The sequence below is a fragment of the Leucoraja erinacea genome, chromosome 24 (genome assembly GCF_028641065.1).
Source record: "Leucoraja erinacea ecotype New England chromosome 24, Leri_hhj_1, whole genome shotgun sequence".
Lineage (NCBI taxonomy): Eukaryota > Metazoa > Chordata > Chondrichthyes > Rajiformes > Rajidae > Leucoraja > Leucoraja erinaceus.
The window spans coordinates 20,239,909-20,255,419 of record NC_073400.1 but is presented as its reverse complement, the minus strand read 5'-3'; the positions used below and the strand labels follow the sequence as shown (position 1 = coordinate 20,255,419).

General features: G+C 48.6%; 1 protein-coding gene across 1 annotated transcript; it reads right to left on the bottom strand.

Annotated features, from left to right (window-relative positions):
- Positions 1-662: 662 nt before the first annotated feature.
- On the bottom strand, positions 663-14,804 carry pex19 (peroxisomal biogenesis factor 19). The gene is made up of 8 exons (XM_055654704.1): positions 14,740-14,804; positions 13,988-14,082; positions 13,328-13,493; positions 10,116-10,201; positions 9,502-9,678; positions 6,710-6,886; positions 3,884-3,925; positions 663-1,357 (listed from the first exon to the last, which is right to left on the bottom strand). The coding sequence occupies exons 1-8, from the start codon at positions 14,786-14,788 to the stop codon at positions 1,274-1,276; spliced, it is 876 nt and encodes a 291-aa protein (XP_055510679.1). The 5' UTR covers positions 14,789-14,804; the 3' UTR covers positions 663-1,273.
- Positions 14,805-15,511: the final 707 nt, after the last annotated feature.

The following is a 15,511-nucleotide window of genomic DNA, read 5'->3' as shown; positions in this document are numbered from 1 at the left end:
TGGGTGAGTATCTACATTACATTTTGTGGACAGTACACACTGCAGCCACTAAGCGCTGGTGGTGAGCAGCCTCTGAGACATCAGGTGAGCCACTCACTTTCCACAGTCACGGTGTTTTCATGGCTGGTCCAGTTGACTTTCAGATTAAAGGTGATGATGGTGGTGAGGACTAAGCAATGGAAACCAATGAATATCAAAGGTTAGACTTTGGAGCCTGCCTTTGAATAAATGCATACGTGGCATTTATGGGAAGAAAAACAGATAAGTGTTGAAGGTCGTCATTGCCTGCCTCTTGCGTGGTGTGAATGTTATTTGCCACTTATCAGCCCGTGCCTGAATGTTTTCTGGGTCCTGCTGCATGCAGACACGGGCTGTTCACTCACTGAGAAGTTGTGAATGGAACTGAACATTATGCAATCATCAATGAACATCCCCACTTCTGACCTTGGGATGGAAGGATGTTCATTGATGAAGCAGCTGAAGATGGTTGGGCCCAGGACACTGCCCTGAGGAACTCCTGCAGTGATATCCTGGGGGATGGAATGAGTGAGTTCTGACACCCAGAATCTTTGTGATATGCGATTCCCAAAATTTGAGTGCTTTCCCCTTGATGACATACATTAACAGATCCACTTTAAATAGGTACATGTATGAAATGAGTATTTCCAGAGAAATGAGACAAAAGTCTTTAATAAATCAATTACTTTGTTACATTAATTATTATAATGGAAATCCAGTCATTATATACATAAACACAGATGAATTATTGTTAATAATATACGGGGTCCAATTCCATCTCTGATGGCCGCAACCAATCTCCCTTGTACTCAATCAGGCAGCAGAATGATGCCAGTAAGATCCTGGATCGTGGGACTGGGGTTGAATTTAGTGTCAACATTAATCACCAGTGCTGACAAGGCAGCGAGGCAAACCTTGCTCAACAGTGTGCTGAAGAAGTGGTCCGTGGCTGGTCTTGATGATGTTATCCTGCCAAACAAAGGGAAGGCAAGGAAGGGGAGCAGCAGGTAAACCATGATTGGGAGAGGGCATTTAATTAGCTCGCGGAAAGGTAGTTTGGAGGATGGGGGAGAGACCCCCCACCCCCCCACCCGAGGGACTCCACTCAAACCCACTGCTCATCCCATCATCCATCCCTTACAGCAGGGGTTACACACATATTGAAGCTCCCTCTTCACTGTCCGGTCACCCCACAATTCAAGTGGGCTCGGCAAGCTCCACATGAGCCAAGCTGTGACCCAAACTGGCTGGGCTGTCACATGACCATGCACTGCTCACTCCCCAATGCCGCGTTCTCTGATAAGTTCCCACCATCCAAGTCGAAGTTCAGTCCAGGAGGCTGATGGAGGTATGGGGAGGAGGAAACAAAAATAGGTTTAAACATCATGGAAACTGGCAGCTGAATCCCATTCCCACCCCATCTTATACCCGAGGTTGCACACAGGATAAAGCTCCCCCTTCATTGTCCCATCACACACTCCCAGGGCACAGGTTAGACACAGAGTGAAACTCAGAGTCGTATGCCGAGTGACACTGCTCCAACGGCTGGGATGTTTTAAAGTAACTTTTTAAAGGTTTTGTCGAAGGAAGAAGGACCGAAGCAGTGAGACTTCGAGGTTTGACATAATGTCGGACTGTGGGGACTTTTTTTAAAAGGATTTCTCCATTTAGTGAGGAATTACAGCGTTTTTCTGGATTGGCAGTGGCTAGCGGATTGCCAATTGTACCTGGAGACTGGGAGTCAGAAGAAAATGGTGTTTGTGTTTTCCAACATCGAAAACCTGCTCCCATACTGTTTTGCCCAGACCAGGTCGCCTGGGCATAAAGGAAGAGAAGGTACTTTTGGAATCCGGCAGTTTTTTGAGGCTCGGAAGACCTGGGAAAAGCCTCCCAATGCTGCTCTCGGCAGAGAAGATAAGCGTAGGCGTTTCCCTTGCTCAGCTGGAGAGAACTGCTTCTGCTGCTCTTTTGGACTGATTCTGCTTTTAAACTGAGACTGTTGCTGTTTCTGGTTTGTACCCGTCAGGATTGCGGCAACTCGGGCTTGGAGCTACGCAGCTGCGGCTTCGGGGTCACTCGAGGAGGAGCCTTACGTTGACCTGAGCGGGGGATCACATATACGGGATCAAAGTCCAAACCGGGTACCAGTGGACCAAGGAGGCAATAGCATTGGGTCAACACGATCTCTTTCAAAAGAACGTGATTGCCTGTTCTGAGATTTGAGGTGGGAAAATGTGATTTATTTTAATGTCACAGTAGGAGGTGGCCCTAGAATTGGAGAAGGGACTCACAGTGGGTGGGATCATTTTACCGGTAGAACCATGGGTGCCTTACGCGAGCTGGGTTCTCCTGCATTACGTTCCCACTTTCATCCGGGATACGTTCCTTCTACCATACGTGGCAAAGCTAGGGGAGGCGTGGTGAAGGCTGACTCGGCTTATGCAGCCCTGGCGCGATCCGCGTCTTAAAGGGATCCTGAGTTTTAAGAAACGGGTGTTTATGAATGTGGGAATGGAGTCATGCGGCCCAGGAAAGCACTGCAGGCCCCTCTGGGGCTGCCGGTTCCACAGCAGCCCAGTGCAGCGCTGCTCCCTCACCCCTACGTCCTGTACCTGCGTCGGGGGGGGGGGGGGGGGGGGGGGGGGGGGGGGGGGGGGGGGAGGTTGGGGTGGCAGACGCAGATGGGGAAGAAAGCAAAAAATAACAAACACCTTTGGGCGAGTCTTCCTGCAGCAGACGAGCCCACGCTCACTCCTGAGCCTCCCCGAGATGAGAAAAACATTTTTCACACAGAGTGGTGAATCTCTGGAATTCTCTGCCACAGAAGGTAGTTGAGGCAAGTTCATTGGCTATATGTAAGAGGGAGTTAGATGTGGCCCTCGTGGCTAAAGGTATCAAGGGGTATGTAGAGAAGGCAGGTACAGGATACTGAGTTGGATGATCAGCCATGATCATATTGAATGGCGGTGCAGGCTCGAAGGGCCGAATGGCCGACTCCTGTACCTATTTTCTATGTTTCTATGTGTAACAGATATTTGTCAGTTCAGACTCGGCAGCGCTTGTAACTTCTGCGGCGAGAAAGAGACCGTGTTCCACGTGTATATGGAGTGTGAGGTAGCGGCTCCTGTACGAATATCTGAAGGGGCTACTCCTCAAGGTTTGATTGCATTTTAGTCCCACGATTTTGGTATTTGGGCACAAGGCAGGGAGTGGGGAAGGTCAATCGGGAGGGTGGGGATCTCCTTGTCGGTCTGCTCCTGGGCCTGGCCAAATGACCATTCGCAGGTCCAGGCAGCAGGTAGTTGATGGTCACACCAGAGTTGACTGGCGGGCCTATGTCCATGCTGGCGTGTCCATGGAGAGGGAACACGCGGTGTCCACAGGGACTCTGGAGGCCTTCCGTGAACGCTGTCCGCCGTGGGGGGGGTGTTCGAGATAAGGATGCCACTGTTGTATTATAATGATTGCCTGATGCAATGTGACTATTGAATGTTTTTGTGCCTTCTAGAACACTGTAATAAGCAATTATTGAATAAAATCCTTGGAACGAGAAAAACAAAATGAAGCTCCCTCTGCACTGTCCTGTCACACGCTCCCAGAGCATAGGGTCAGATAGTGACAATCCCTCTACACTGTCCCTCATACTCTTCTGGAGCATAGCCTAGGCATGGAGTGAACTCCTTCTAACACACACATAGCCCCAGAGCATAGGGTAAGGCAGATGTGATACTCCCTACACTATCCTGTCATACCCTTCCAGGGCAAGGGTTTGACTTCCCCTACAATTTTCGCCAGCGAAGTGTGTGAGGGTATTTTAATTGCCGGTACATCTAAATGGTCGGACAAGTGTGGGTTTTGCACTCACCGTTTCAGCCAGCTCCTTGGGAGGCACTCCAAGATCCTGCAGCTGTAAACCCAATGAGGGGGTAAAGGTGAGGGGTAAGAGAGAGAGGGTGAGGATTGCCGGGAAGGGGGGGGTGAGAGGAAGAGCAAACAAATAAGGAATGGGGAAACAATTGCAGAGGAAGAAAGGGCAGAAATAAGCAGAGTGGGGTAGGATGAGTGCAGAGTGCAGGAACATAGAATGGAGAGGATAGAAGGATGGAGAGGATAGAAGGTTGGGAGAGTGGGAGAAATGGAGAGACACAAGAGAGCAGTTATATTTCAGTTGCCTGTTTTGCTGATATTCAGTTCAGTTAGTTACAATGCTGTGTCGATTCCCTCAGTCCAGATGGAGGTCTCGGGGGCCATGACTGGTAGCGGCCTCCTCGAGGGTCCGAGGCAGGGACGGACATATACAAGAAGGGCAGGGGTGTGGACGTTTGTGTGGGGGGCAGCAAATTTCAGTTATTGGGCAGCATGGCTGCCAGTGCAGGGGTGCACATCGGTGGAATTGAGGAATGATTTTAGTTTAGTTTTGAGATACAGTGTGGAAACAGGCCCTTCGGCCCACCGAGTCCGTGACAACCATTGATCCACGCACATTAAACCTATCCTACACACACTGGGAACAAATTACATTTTACTCCAAGCCAATTAACCTACAAACCTGTATGTTTATAATGTAAGAGGAAATGGAAGATCTCAGAGAAGATCCACAGAGGTTACGGGGAGAACGTACAAATTCCGTGCAGACAGCACCCGTGGTGGGGATCGAACCCGGGTCTCTGGCGCTGTAAGGCAGCAGCTCTACCGCTGCGCCACCGTGCCGGTGGGATACATCAATCAGCAAGTAGATGGGACTTAGAGGTAGGGAAGGGCATAGGGGCTGCAGGGGGTGCAAAGAAAGGGAAGGGTGGTTGGGCTTATGGAGAATGGGACGAGCATTCAGGCTGAAGAGGCTTACAGAGATAGAGAGGGTTATAAAGGCTCACACATCCAAAACGTGGCAGGAGCAAATGGGAGGAGAGAGTGATGGAAGATTATCCGGGGACTATCCCTCTGCAGCTTTTCCCCATTTCAGTTGAAATAAAGTTGTCAGCTCCATCCCAAGCATCCAATGTCAAGTTGAGGAGGGCACCAAATCCCTGCACTCTCTTCACTTTTATTTTTTGAGGCTAACAATCCACAGTGGGCTAGTCAGCTGGGCAGGCATATGGCAAGTGCAGTTTAATGCATCAAAGTGTGATCCAGTGGGAATTGAGGGCAGTGGGAAGAGATGGAGAGGGAGGTGGTGTTCCACAAGTGGACTGCGCCGTGAGCAAAGGGGCAAGGATTTAATTGGTTTAACCACACAGAATGGGAGGGGGCTCAAGCGAAAATATTTCATTCGGAGACCAGTTCAGATTTTCCAGCCTCTACACTCTTGCTATTGAGGGAGTGCAGCGTAGGTTCACAAGGTTAATTCCCGGGATGGTGGGACTGTCAAATGTTGATAGAATTGAGCGGATGGGCTTGAATACTCCGGAATTTAGAACGATGAGAGGGGATCTTATTGAAACATATAAGATTATTAAGGGATTGGACACGCCAGAGGCAGGAAATATGTTCCCGATGTTGGGGGAGTCCAGATCCAGTTTAAGAATAAGGGGTAGGCCATTTAGAACGGAGATGAGGAAAAACTTTTTTACCCAGAGAGTTGTGAATCTGTGGGATTTCTCTGCCTCGGAAGACAGTGGAGGCCAATTCTCTGGATGCTTTCAAGAGAGAGTTAGATAGAGCTCTTAAAGATAGCGGAGTCAGGGGATATGGCGAGAAGGCAGGAACGGGGTACTGATTGTGGATGATCAGCCATGATCACAGTGAATGGCGGTGCTGGCTCGGGGCCGAATGGCCTACTCCTGGACCTTTTGTCTATTGTCCTCCCCTTCCTCCGTTCAGATCAACCCTTTACCAGCGTTCCAAATATGTCAGCTTTCGCCAGCCCATACTCAAACCACTGTTTCATCTCTGCACTGCTCAACTGCAGGAAGCAGTTCTGGTTGTGCTGGATCCGAGTGCTGAATCCTTAGAACGTTGCAGGGTGGGATGGTGGATAATTTATTTATTTCTCAGAATTTGGACATTGCTGTCAATGCCAACATTGATTGTTCCGTTGTGGGGGTTGGGGCGAATAGGAGCTTGCATTGTGACCCACTGCAGTCCCTCTGTAAAATTTCTCCCACAGTTCTGTGGGGGGCAGGGTGTTCCACAAATTACAGAGTGATTATGAAGAAGCAGTGATTTTTCCCAGTCAGGATGTGGGATATGGAGAAGAACGTGCAGGCAGTTGCCCTGCACCCGCTGCCCATCTCGTCTTTAGTGGTGGATGGAGCCATCTGGATGAGTATTTGCAGTGCATTTTGTAAATGGTAAACAGTGCAGCTACTGTGGTAGAGGGAGGGCATGTTCAGCACAGCAGAGGTTCAGGCAGAGTTTCAAGAGCTGGAGGCAGCGTTCGAGAGGTGCATATGGAGCCGATTAAGCAGCTGTTTTGTTCCGGTTGTTGACGAGCTATTCGAGAGTTTTTTGAAGCCATTCTCTCCCAGGGGAGAGTGGAGAATGTTTTGTCATACTACTGACATGCCCTGTAGATGGTGTCAGGAAAAGAATCAACCCAACAGGAGACCCAAGCTCTGATCTGTGTCCGGTCCAGTAGAGTTTCTAGTTAGTGGTGCCCCGATTTTGCTGGTGAGGGACTGGGCGATGGGAATGCCACTAGCCATCTGGTGTGTGTGTCCGGTTGGGCAGAGTCCTCCCCTACCCTACTCACCTGCTGCATGAGGTCTAGGATGGTCTCAAAGCGGGCGCTCCGCCTGCCTTCCGGCTCCCCGTCCGTCTCTGCCTCGAACTCCGTGCAAATCCTTTCCATCAGCCGGTGCTGCTGCTCGTACCTCCGTAGCTCCTCTGCTGGCAGTGAGTTGCGATGTGCCTCCAGCCAATCGGGGTACTGGAAGAGAGGCAGCGCATTGCAAGGGTCAGGGGTTTAGGAGAATGACACAGTCCAAAGTAATTGTGTGAGAAATAAAAGCAGGCCAATCGGCCCCTCTAGTCTCCCCCAGCACCAGCATGGCTGATCCAAATTTTGGCCTCAGATCCACAACCCAGCTTTATCCACATTCCCATCTTGTTCATTGTTCGGCTAGAATGCACTCACTCAGTGACTCCACAGCTCTCTGGCACAGTGAATTCCAGAGATTCCACCCGTCTGAAGTAGGCCAGCCTTCTGAGTCAATGCCCCCTCCCTTCCCCAGCTGTAGATACCATCACTTCGGGTAAACCTCCTCCCAGCATCCAACCTGTCAGTCCCCACCACCCCACCTCCAAATCTTGCCCATTTAAGATCACCTTTCATTTTCTAAATTCTGAATAGTGGTCCGACCCACTAAACGTCTCTTCACAAATCTACCATGCTGAATCCAGACAACGCTTCAAGCTGAAGAAAGGTTCCAACCTGAAACCTTGGCTATCTGTTTTCCTGCACACAAAAGTCGGACTACAAAATTGTCCTAATGTTCCCAAAACTGAATTTGTTACATCTGAATGGAGGCAGTATACGAAACAAGGTGAATGAACTCATAGGAGGTAGAAATTGGCAGGTACAAAGTGATGGGCTTCACAAAGTTGTGGCTGAAAGAGGATAAAAGCTGGGAACTGAATATCCACGGAGACAGGTAGGTGGGCAGAGGGGGTGGGCTGGCACTGTTGGTAAGGAATGAAATCCAATCCTAAGCAAGAATCGACATAGGATCAGAAGATGTAGAATCCTAGCGGGAAAAGCCAAGGAACTGCAAGAGTAAAAAGATCCTGTTGGGTCAAATACAGGTCTCAGAATAGAAGTCAGCATGTAGAGCTCAAATTACACCAGGAAATTAAAAATGCATGTAGGAAAGACAATGTTTACAATAGCCATGGGGGATTTCAATATGCAAGTAGGCTGGGAAAATCAGGTTGGTACCAGATGCCATGAGGAATTTGTAGAATGCCAATGAAATGGCTTCTTAGAGCAACTCATGGTTGAGTTCACTAAGGAAAAGGCAATTGTACAATGAACCAGTGTTCAAGAAGGAACTGCAGATGCTGGAAAATCGAAGGTACACAAAATTGCTGGAGAAACTCAGCAGGTGCAGCAGCATCTATGGAGCTTTGCTCCATAGATGCTGCTGCACCCGCTGAGTTTCTCCAGCAATTTTGTGTACACTGTACAATGAACCAGACTTGATTAGGAATCTTAAGGTGAATCTTAGGAGCCAATGATCATAACAATTCAACCCTCAGTTCAAGAGCGAGGAGCTGAAATCAGATGTATTAGCATTACTCTTAAGGAGGGGAAAAAATGAAATATGAAGATAAGCTGGCCAATAATGCAAAAGAGGAAAATAAAATATTTTTCATATATATAAAAAGTAAAAGAGGCAAAAGTGGACATTGGACCACTGGGAAATGACACTGTAGAAGTAGTAACGGGGAACAAACAAATGGCGGATAAACTGAATACATTTTTTGCGTCAGTCTTCACAGTGGAAGACACCAGCAATGTGCCAGAAATTCAAGAGAGTCAGGGGCAAAAGTGAATGCCATCGTTATTACTGAGGAGAAGGTGCTTGGAAAGCTGAAAGGTCTAAAGGTGGATGTCATCTAGACCAGATGGAAGATACCTTAGGGTTCTGAAAGAGGTAGCTGCTGAGATTATCGCGGTATCAGTAGTGACCTTTTAAGAAGCTAGAATTTAGAAGGATGAGGGCGGGTCTCATTGAATCCTACTGGATAATGAAAAGGTCTAGATAGAGTGGACATGGAAAGGATGTTTCCTGGAGTGGGAGTCTAAAACTCAGAATGGAGATGAGGATTTGTTTTTTAGCCAGGGGGTGGTGAGTCTGGCGGTGGAGGCCAGGACTGGGTATTTTTAAAGCGGAGACAGACGAGTTCTTGATTCATAAGGGCATCAAAGGTTACGAGGAGAAAGCAGGAGAATGAGGTTGAGAGGGTAAAATAGATTAGCCATGATTGAATGGCGTGGTAGACTCAATAGGCTCAATGGCCTAATTCTGCTCCTATTTCCCATAGTCATATTGTGGAAACATTTATCAACTACCTTAGTGGGAAATAAGTTACAAAGGTGTAGTGTTTTCCAAGAAGTACGAGGCTGCAAGGTGCCGGGTAAATGGAAAGATCCGGGTGACCCTGTGCACACCTGGCGGAATGGCTATGAGCAAGTACAATGCACAGCAAAAGGTACATTGGCCTTTTCCACAAAAGGATCTGAGTATAGACGGCACCCTGCTCCAACTGTACTGTGCCCTGGGGATGCTACACCTCGATATCGTGGACGCTAATGATAGTATCATGGAACAGTTATAGCAGTGGAAGTCAGTAGGCTCATTGCTGCCATGCAAACTCTCTACCATAGCAGAACAAGCAGGGTGGTGTGATTGTTGGAATTAGCAGACGGAGCGTCATGGATGGATGGACAGAAGCAGAACCGTGTCATCTTATAGTGGGATCTTCTGTGCTCAGGTGCCTGCTCCCCCCCCGATGACCCCCAAGCCTTGGCCCATCACCTACCTTGTCCACAATTTCCTTCACGGACGGGTAGAGCACCTCCTTGGACAGCAGGCTTTGCACAATGTCCTGCATGATGGGGGCGAGGCCTGCCTCCGTCTCTCCCGGCACCCCGCTCGGTCCCAGGCCCAGCCCGTCCATGGCCTGACTCAGCTCCTCCTCAGACATATCCGGACTCTGCTGCAGAGGCACACACAGGGAGTTAGGGTGTGTACGCAAAGTTGGGGTGGGAGCAGGAAGGGGAGAGACATAACAGTAAATGGGTTCAGAGAATTACAGTGGGCATGCGACAAGGGATACAGAGAAAATAACAATTGCAAGAGAGTCACAAAGGGGAACAACATCAGATAGACGTACGGAGGGATACGAGGTCACAGAGAGAAATAGACACACGCACACAGGTCAGAGAGAGAATTACAGAGATGCCAGAATCACAAAGGGGTGCAAAGTCAGATAGTTACAGAGCAGCACAAGGTGAAAGAGAGAGATATAGAGCGAGAGAGAGAGTGAGAGTGAGAGAGAGAGAGAAAAAAAACACATGCACATAGGTTATGCCAGGTCAGTTACCTCACAAGGTAGCAAAGTGTCAAGGAGAGGATAATTTGACAGTAAGTTACCTGTAAGTCACTTGCATTCTTAGCCAATCCCGTCAATGTTTGCTGTAAGCAGGAAGTAAATTCTTGCTGCGAATCTGGATCACTTCCTGTCATGTCAGAAAAGATCAAAGATAATGGAAGTAAAATCATCAAACCACAGATGGGGTAGAGTAGGGCAGAGCATGGGGAGTAATCATAGTGTGATGTCAGGAAGGAAAAACCAAGGATCCATGAACCTGTCTTCATCCACAGGTCAAGAGTGAGCAGATTAAATTCTTGGGCATGCACATCTGTGAAGCACTGTCGTGGGCACAGCACATTGATGCAAGAAAGCTCATCAACTTTCTATCCCTCTGCAGAGCGAGGAGATATGGCTAGTCGCTGAATACTTTTATGGAACTTCTAGCGGTGTGCGAGAGGGAGGACTTTGACAGTTACTTACTCGACTTGACAAGTGGGCAATGGTTTAACGGAGATCTAAGGCGGATATTTTCCCCGCAGAGGGTGGTTGGCATCTGGAAAGCACTGCCCTAATGCTCTAATAAACATCTAAACAAGTACTTGAATTACCAGGGAATGACGACTATGCACCAAGAGCTGGTAAATAGGATTAATACAGATGGGCAAGAGTTACAAAGCACAAAAATAAGCCTTTCAGCCCATACACATCCATTGATATACATTAGACAATTAATAATGAGCACGGACTTGATGGGCCATAGGACCTGGTTCTGTGCTGCCCATGAGAAACATTTCAGGCAAAGACCTTTCATGGCAATTGGAAAAGTTGGAAGATGACCTGTGTTTGAAATTGGAGGGATGAGGGAGAGAAGGGAAACTTCTGTGACAGGGTGACGACCACCAGAGACAGAGTGACACAAGTCGTGCTGGGGAAGAGAGGGGTGGGGAAGGCCTGCTAATCACAGCCGATCAGTATCAAATTGATACTGTATATAGAGGGAGGGAATAAGGCAGAGGGCATGGAAAGCAATGACTGAGCTGAGAGACAGAGAACACTGAAGTAACTGGACATACCCAGCAGGTCAAGTTAGAATTAACATTGGAACTTCATCGGAACCAGCCAGAAACTGGGTGCTTATCAGAAATTGTCGAATTCAATGCTGAGCTCTGAATGAAATAACATGAAATGACCTGGTATTCCTTGAGCTTGTGTTGAGCCTCACAGGAATTGATAGGAAGTGTCACGGCGAGGGTGGGAAGAAAAATCCATGTGACAGGCAACTGGAAGCACAGGGATGGCCCTGTGGACTGAACACAGACGCTCTGCAAAGCTGTCACCCAATCTCTATATTTGTCTGGGGCAGGGAAACTCACATTGTGAACACAGGATACAGTACATTAGATTGAAGAATGCACAAGCAAATTGCTGCTTCACCTGGCAGGAAGTGTTTGGGTACCCAGATTGGGATGGGAAGAGTTGAAGGAGCCTGGGATGGGAAGAGCTGTAGCAGCATGGCAGAGCACCGTGAGAAGGGGTGTGATTGGTGGAGATGGAACAGTTATCCAGTGGATAAAGTGGATAGGTTATCCAGGCCTTTGGGAGTGTTGAAACAAGAGAGGAGGGGACAGTGGTGGAATCTTATCCAAGCTGGCAGGAATTACAAAGGGCAATGTATTGAATATAGAGGCTGATGAGATGGGACGTGAAGTCATATTCTTGCTCTGGGTGGAAGTAGAATTGCAGGAAATAGAGGAGACATGGCAGAAGACCCTGTCGGCTGTGATGGAGAGGAGCTGCAAAGCAAAGAGGAAGCGCTAGTGTGGAAAGCATCACCCCCACGACAAATCTATAAGGGCAGAGGTACTGGGAGATAGGGGATGGGTCTTTATGGGAAAATTTGGTGTGGGAACACAAAAGACTGCAGACCCTGGAATTTGGAGCAAGATAAAAAGCTGCTGGAGGAAATTAGTGGGAGAAGCAGAATATGTGGAGGGAAAGGAATTGTCCTGACGCAGGGCCTCGACCCAAAACATCAACAATTCCAGCGACTCTATTTTCTTAGAAGTTTAAAAAGATTCGGCAGATTACAGACTATGCTGTAAACCTGTACCGATGTACTGTAGAAAGTATCCTGACTGGTTGCATCAAGGGCTGGTATAGTAAATTAAAAAACACATGGATAATTGGCTGCAGTGAATGGTCCAGCATGTGCACTGGCCTCTTCACCATTGAAAGCCTCAAAACTTCTGCATATTCATGTGTTTATCTAAATTCCTCTTGAACGCCACTATTGTATCTTCCATTCGCCACCACCCCTGGCAGCGTGTCACTTTCTGTGTAAAGAGCTTACCCCACGCATCTCTTTGAAACTCTCCCTCTCTCACCTTAAAACTCCACTCTGGGAAAAAATAGATTCTGACTGTCTATGCTATCTATACTGCTCATAACTTTATAAACTTCTATCAGGTTTTCCCTCAACTGCCAACCTTACCTTATAGCAAATATCCTCTAATCCAGGTATCATCCTGATAAACATCTTCTACACCCTCTCCAAAGCATCTACATCCTTCCTGTAATGGGGCAACCAGAACATACAATACAGTGTGCAGCACCTCAGGGAAAGAGGTGCGCAAGCAGTCATAAGTTCAAGGGTCTGATAGCAATAGGCAAGAAGCTGATATGTCTGGACTTCCAGAGCATTAAGCTTCTGTATCTTCTTCCAGAAGGTGGAATAGAGAAAGGGAATGGCCAAGGTGGAAGGTGGAAGATGCAGTATAAACAGGATAAATGTGAGGTTATACACTTTGGTGGCAAGAATGGGAAGGCAGATTATTATCTGAATGGTGTCAGGTTAGGAAAAGGGGAAGTACAACGAGACCTGGGTGTCCTTGTACATCAGTCACTGAAAGTAAGCATGCAGGTACAACAGGCAATGAAGAAAGCTAATGGCATGTTGGCCTACATAACGAGAGGAGATGAGTATAGGAGCAAAGAGGTCCTTCTGCAGTTGTACAGGGCCCTGGTGAGACCATACCTGGAGTATTGTGTGGGGTTTTGCTCTCCTAATTTGAGGAAGGGAATTCTTGCTATTGAGGGAGTGCAGCATAAGGCATGATCATTTACTGCATGCAATCAACTTCCCTGCTATATATACATTGCCTGTTTTATAATGACTGTGGCACCGAACCTGGTGGGGGGCAGTCAGTGTGACATTTACCGCAGCCTCTGAGCTCTCTCCGTCCAGGGTCACGTCAGAGCAAACAAGACTCACCGACCCTGCCTGCGACCTCAGACAGCTTGTGGAACTGTTCGACCAGCTGTGGCTCCTGGCCTGCCAACTCCCTCATCGCGTTGTCAAACTCTTCCGAGGCCTGAGCTGCTAGTTCCGAGTCAAAGAGCTCTTGGAAAAAGCGATCCTGCGCTGAGAAGAGAGGCTCCTGGTACACAGGAGAGAAGGTGATTTCACACTCCCAGGGTAGTGGTTAGATACAGCAGGAAGCTCCCTCGACAACGCCCCATCACACATTCCCAGGGATCAGGTTAGACACAAAGTGAAGCTCCTTCAGACTGAAGTGTCCTGACCCGAAAAGTCATTTGTCCATTCCCTTCCCAGATTCTGTCTCATCTGCTGAGTTTCTCCAGAATTTAGTGTTTTGGATGTTAACCGGCCCAACAGTGTCTTGACAACACAGAGGGAGCTTCACTTTGTGTCTAACCTGTGCCCTGGTAGTGTGTGATGGGACAGTGTCGAGGGAGCTTCATTTGTTGTCTAAAGAAAGGTGGTGACCCAAAACTTTGCCTGTCCATTCCCTCCCCAGAAACTGCCCGACCTGCTGAGTTCCTCCAGCACTTAGTGTTTTGATTTAACATTCCAGCATCTGCAGTATTGTGTGAAATCAGGTCAATATTCATCTTTGGGTTTTACACTTACCGTAGTTGCCCCCCGTGGGGACTTTGGGGGCGCTGCTAGGGTTGGTGGAGTCGGCTGTGTAGCTGGATTGGGTTTGTCAAAATCATCGAGAGCACCTTAATGAGAAAGTGGGAGGGAGAAAGAGAGTAGTTGTGACGGAGTGTCAAACAGCAGGTGGAAGTCGCCAGGTGAGTTCAACCCTCATTCACTGTCTTGCCCTCCTCCACCCTCAATCCCAACACTCTGCCACTGCCTACCAGGCCAAGGTCCCTCACTGCCCCTCTGCCTTTTCTCTCCACCCTCTGTTGATATCACAACGCAAGTGAACTCCGACATTAATGCTTGATCAACACCACTTCCACCACATTCAGTTTAAATTCCATTTGGAATATTTTGGAGGACCAAGAAACCAAGAAGAAACCTTGGTCCAAGGCTTCCCCTGCCATAACCTTTGATCTTCTCCCACCTGTCACACACCCCCCACCCTGTTCAGCCTGAAGGGTCTCGACCCGAAACTTCACCCATTCCTTCTCTCCATAGATGCTGCCTCACCCACTGAGTTTCTCCAGCATTTTGTGTCCACCCTCTCCTCGTCAACCGCCTGAAGATCTATACACGTTGACCCACTTCTACCGCCCCTTTTATTTGTTATCCCTTTGACACTTCTTCCTTTAATTGTTTTCCCTCCCCCACTGTTCCTGCGATAGCCCCCATCCACCCTGCCATCTTGAATCCATTTCCTTTCTGCTCTCGGCCCCTCCACCTGTGCTCACTCTCCAAAATCTCCTGAAGCTCCGGGTCTTCCTCGCCGCCCTCCGCCATCTTGCCCGCCTCTCTGCTCCGCCCCTCTCCGGGCATCAGCTCGCACGCACGCACGACGCCCGTCGGCAGCAGCCCTACGCGTGACATCATCTCGCCAGCGCCGCCCTCACGTCCTCGCCCCGCCTCGCCTACCGCCCGGGAAAGGCCGCTCGGCCCGGCCTCCGCATGTTGGTCCCACGTATGAGCAGTCCACTGGTCCTCTCGCCGCCACTCTCTCCTTTCCGACACGCGTCCACCTCCCTGCAGACGTTACAACTAACCATGCGCCAAATCCCTCCCCTCGGCTTCGTCCCTGACCCCTCTGCCGACCACCCTTCCTTGTTTTAATTTCCTCCATCCCATTGTCTACTCACTACCGCTGTTTCACCATTGAGAAATTACAGCAGTGTTTATACATAATCTCTTTCCTTCCCAGAACTGTGGTTGCTCTTTTAAGTACTCCTTGGCAAACTAACCTGGCAATCCTATTACTGCAGCTAACCAGTGGTTAGCATTGTGCAATGTATCTTATTTCTGTTCATGAAGTCTTCTGCAGACAGTGGTCATTGACAAATCCCCACCTGACTTCTGATCTGTCGGACAGGTGTCTGGGGATTTTACTTTATTTGAGAGAATTCTTGTCATCAGCTGTGGGTCTTCCTTGGCCTGCCAGTCCCTTTGCGATTAGTAAGCTTACCTGTGCTCTCTTTCTTCTTAATGATGTTCCAAACAGTTGATTTTGGT

Coding starts and splice junctions, on each gene's coding strand:
- pex19 (XM_055654704.1), bottom strand. CDS start 14,788: ATGGCGGAGGGCGGCGAGGAAGACCCGGAGCTTCAGGAGATTTTGGAG. Junction 14,083..14,739: donor GCTTCAGGAGATTTTGGAGA/GTGAGCACAGGT, acceptor TTTCTCATTAAG/GTGCTCTCGATGATTTTGAC. Junction 3,926..6,709: donor TCCTAGACCTCATGCAGCAG/GTGAGTAGGGTA, acceptor TTGGGTTTACAG/CTGCAGGATCTTGGAGTGCC.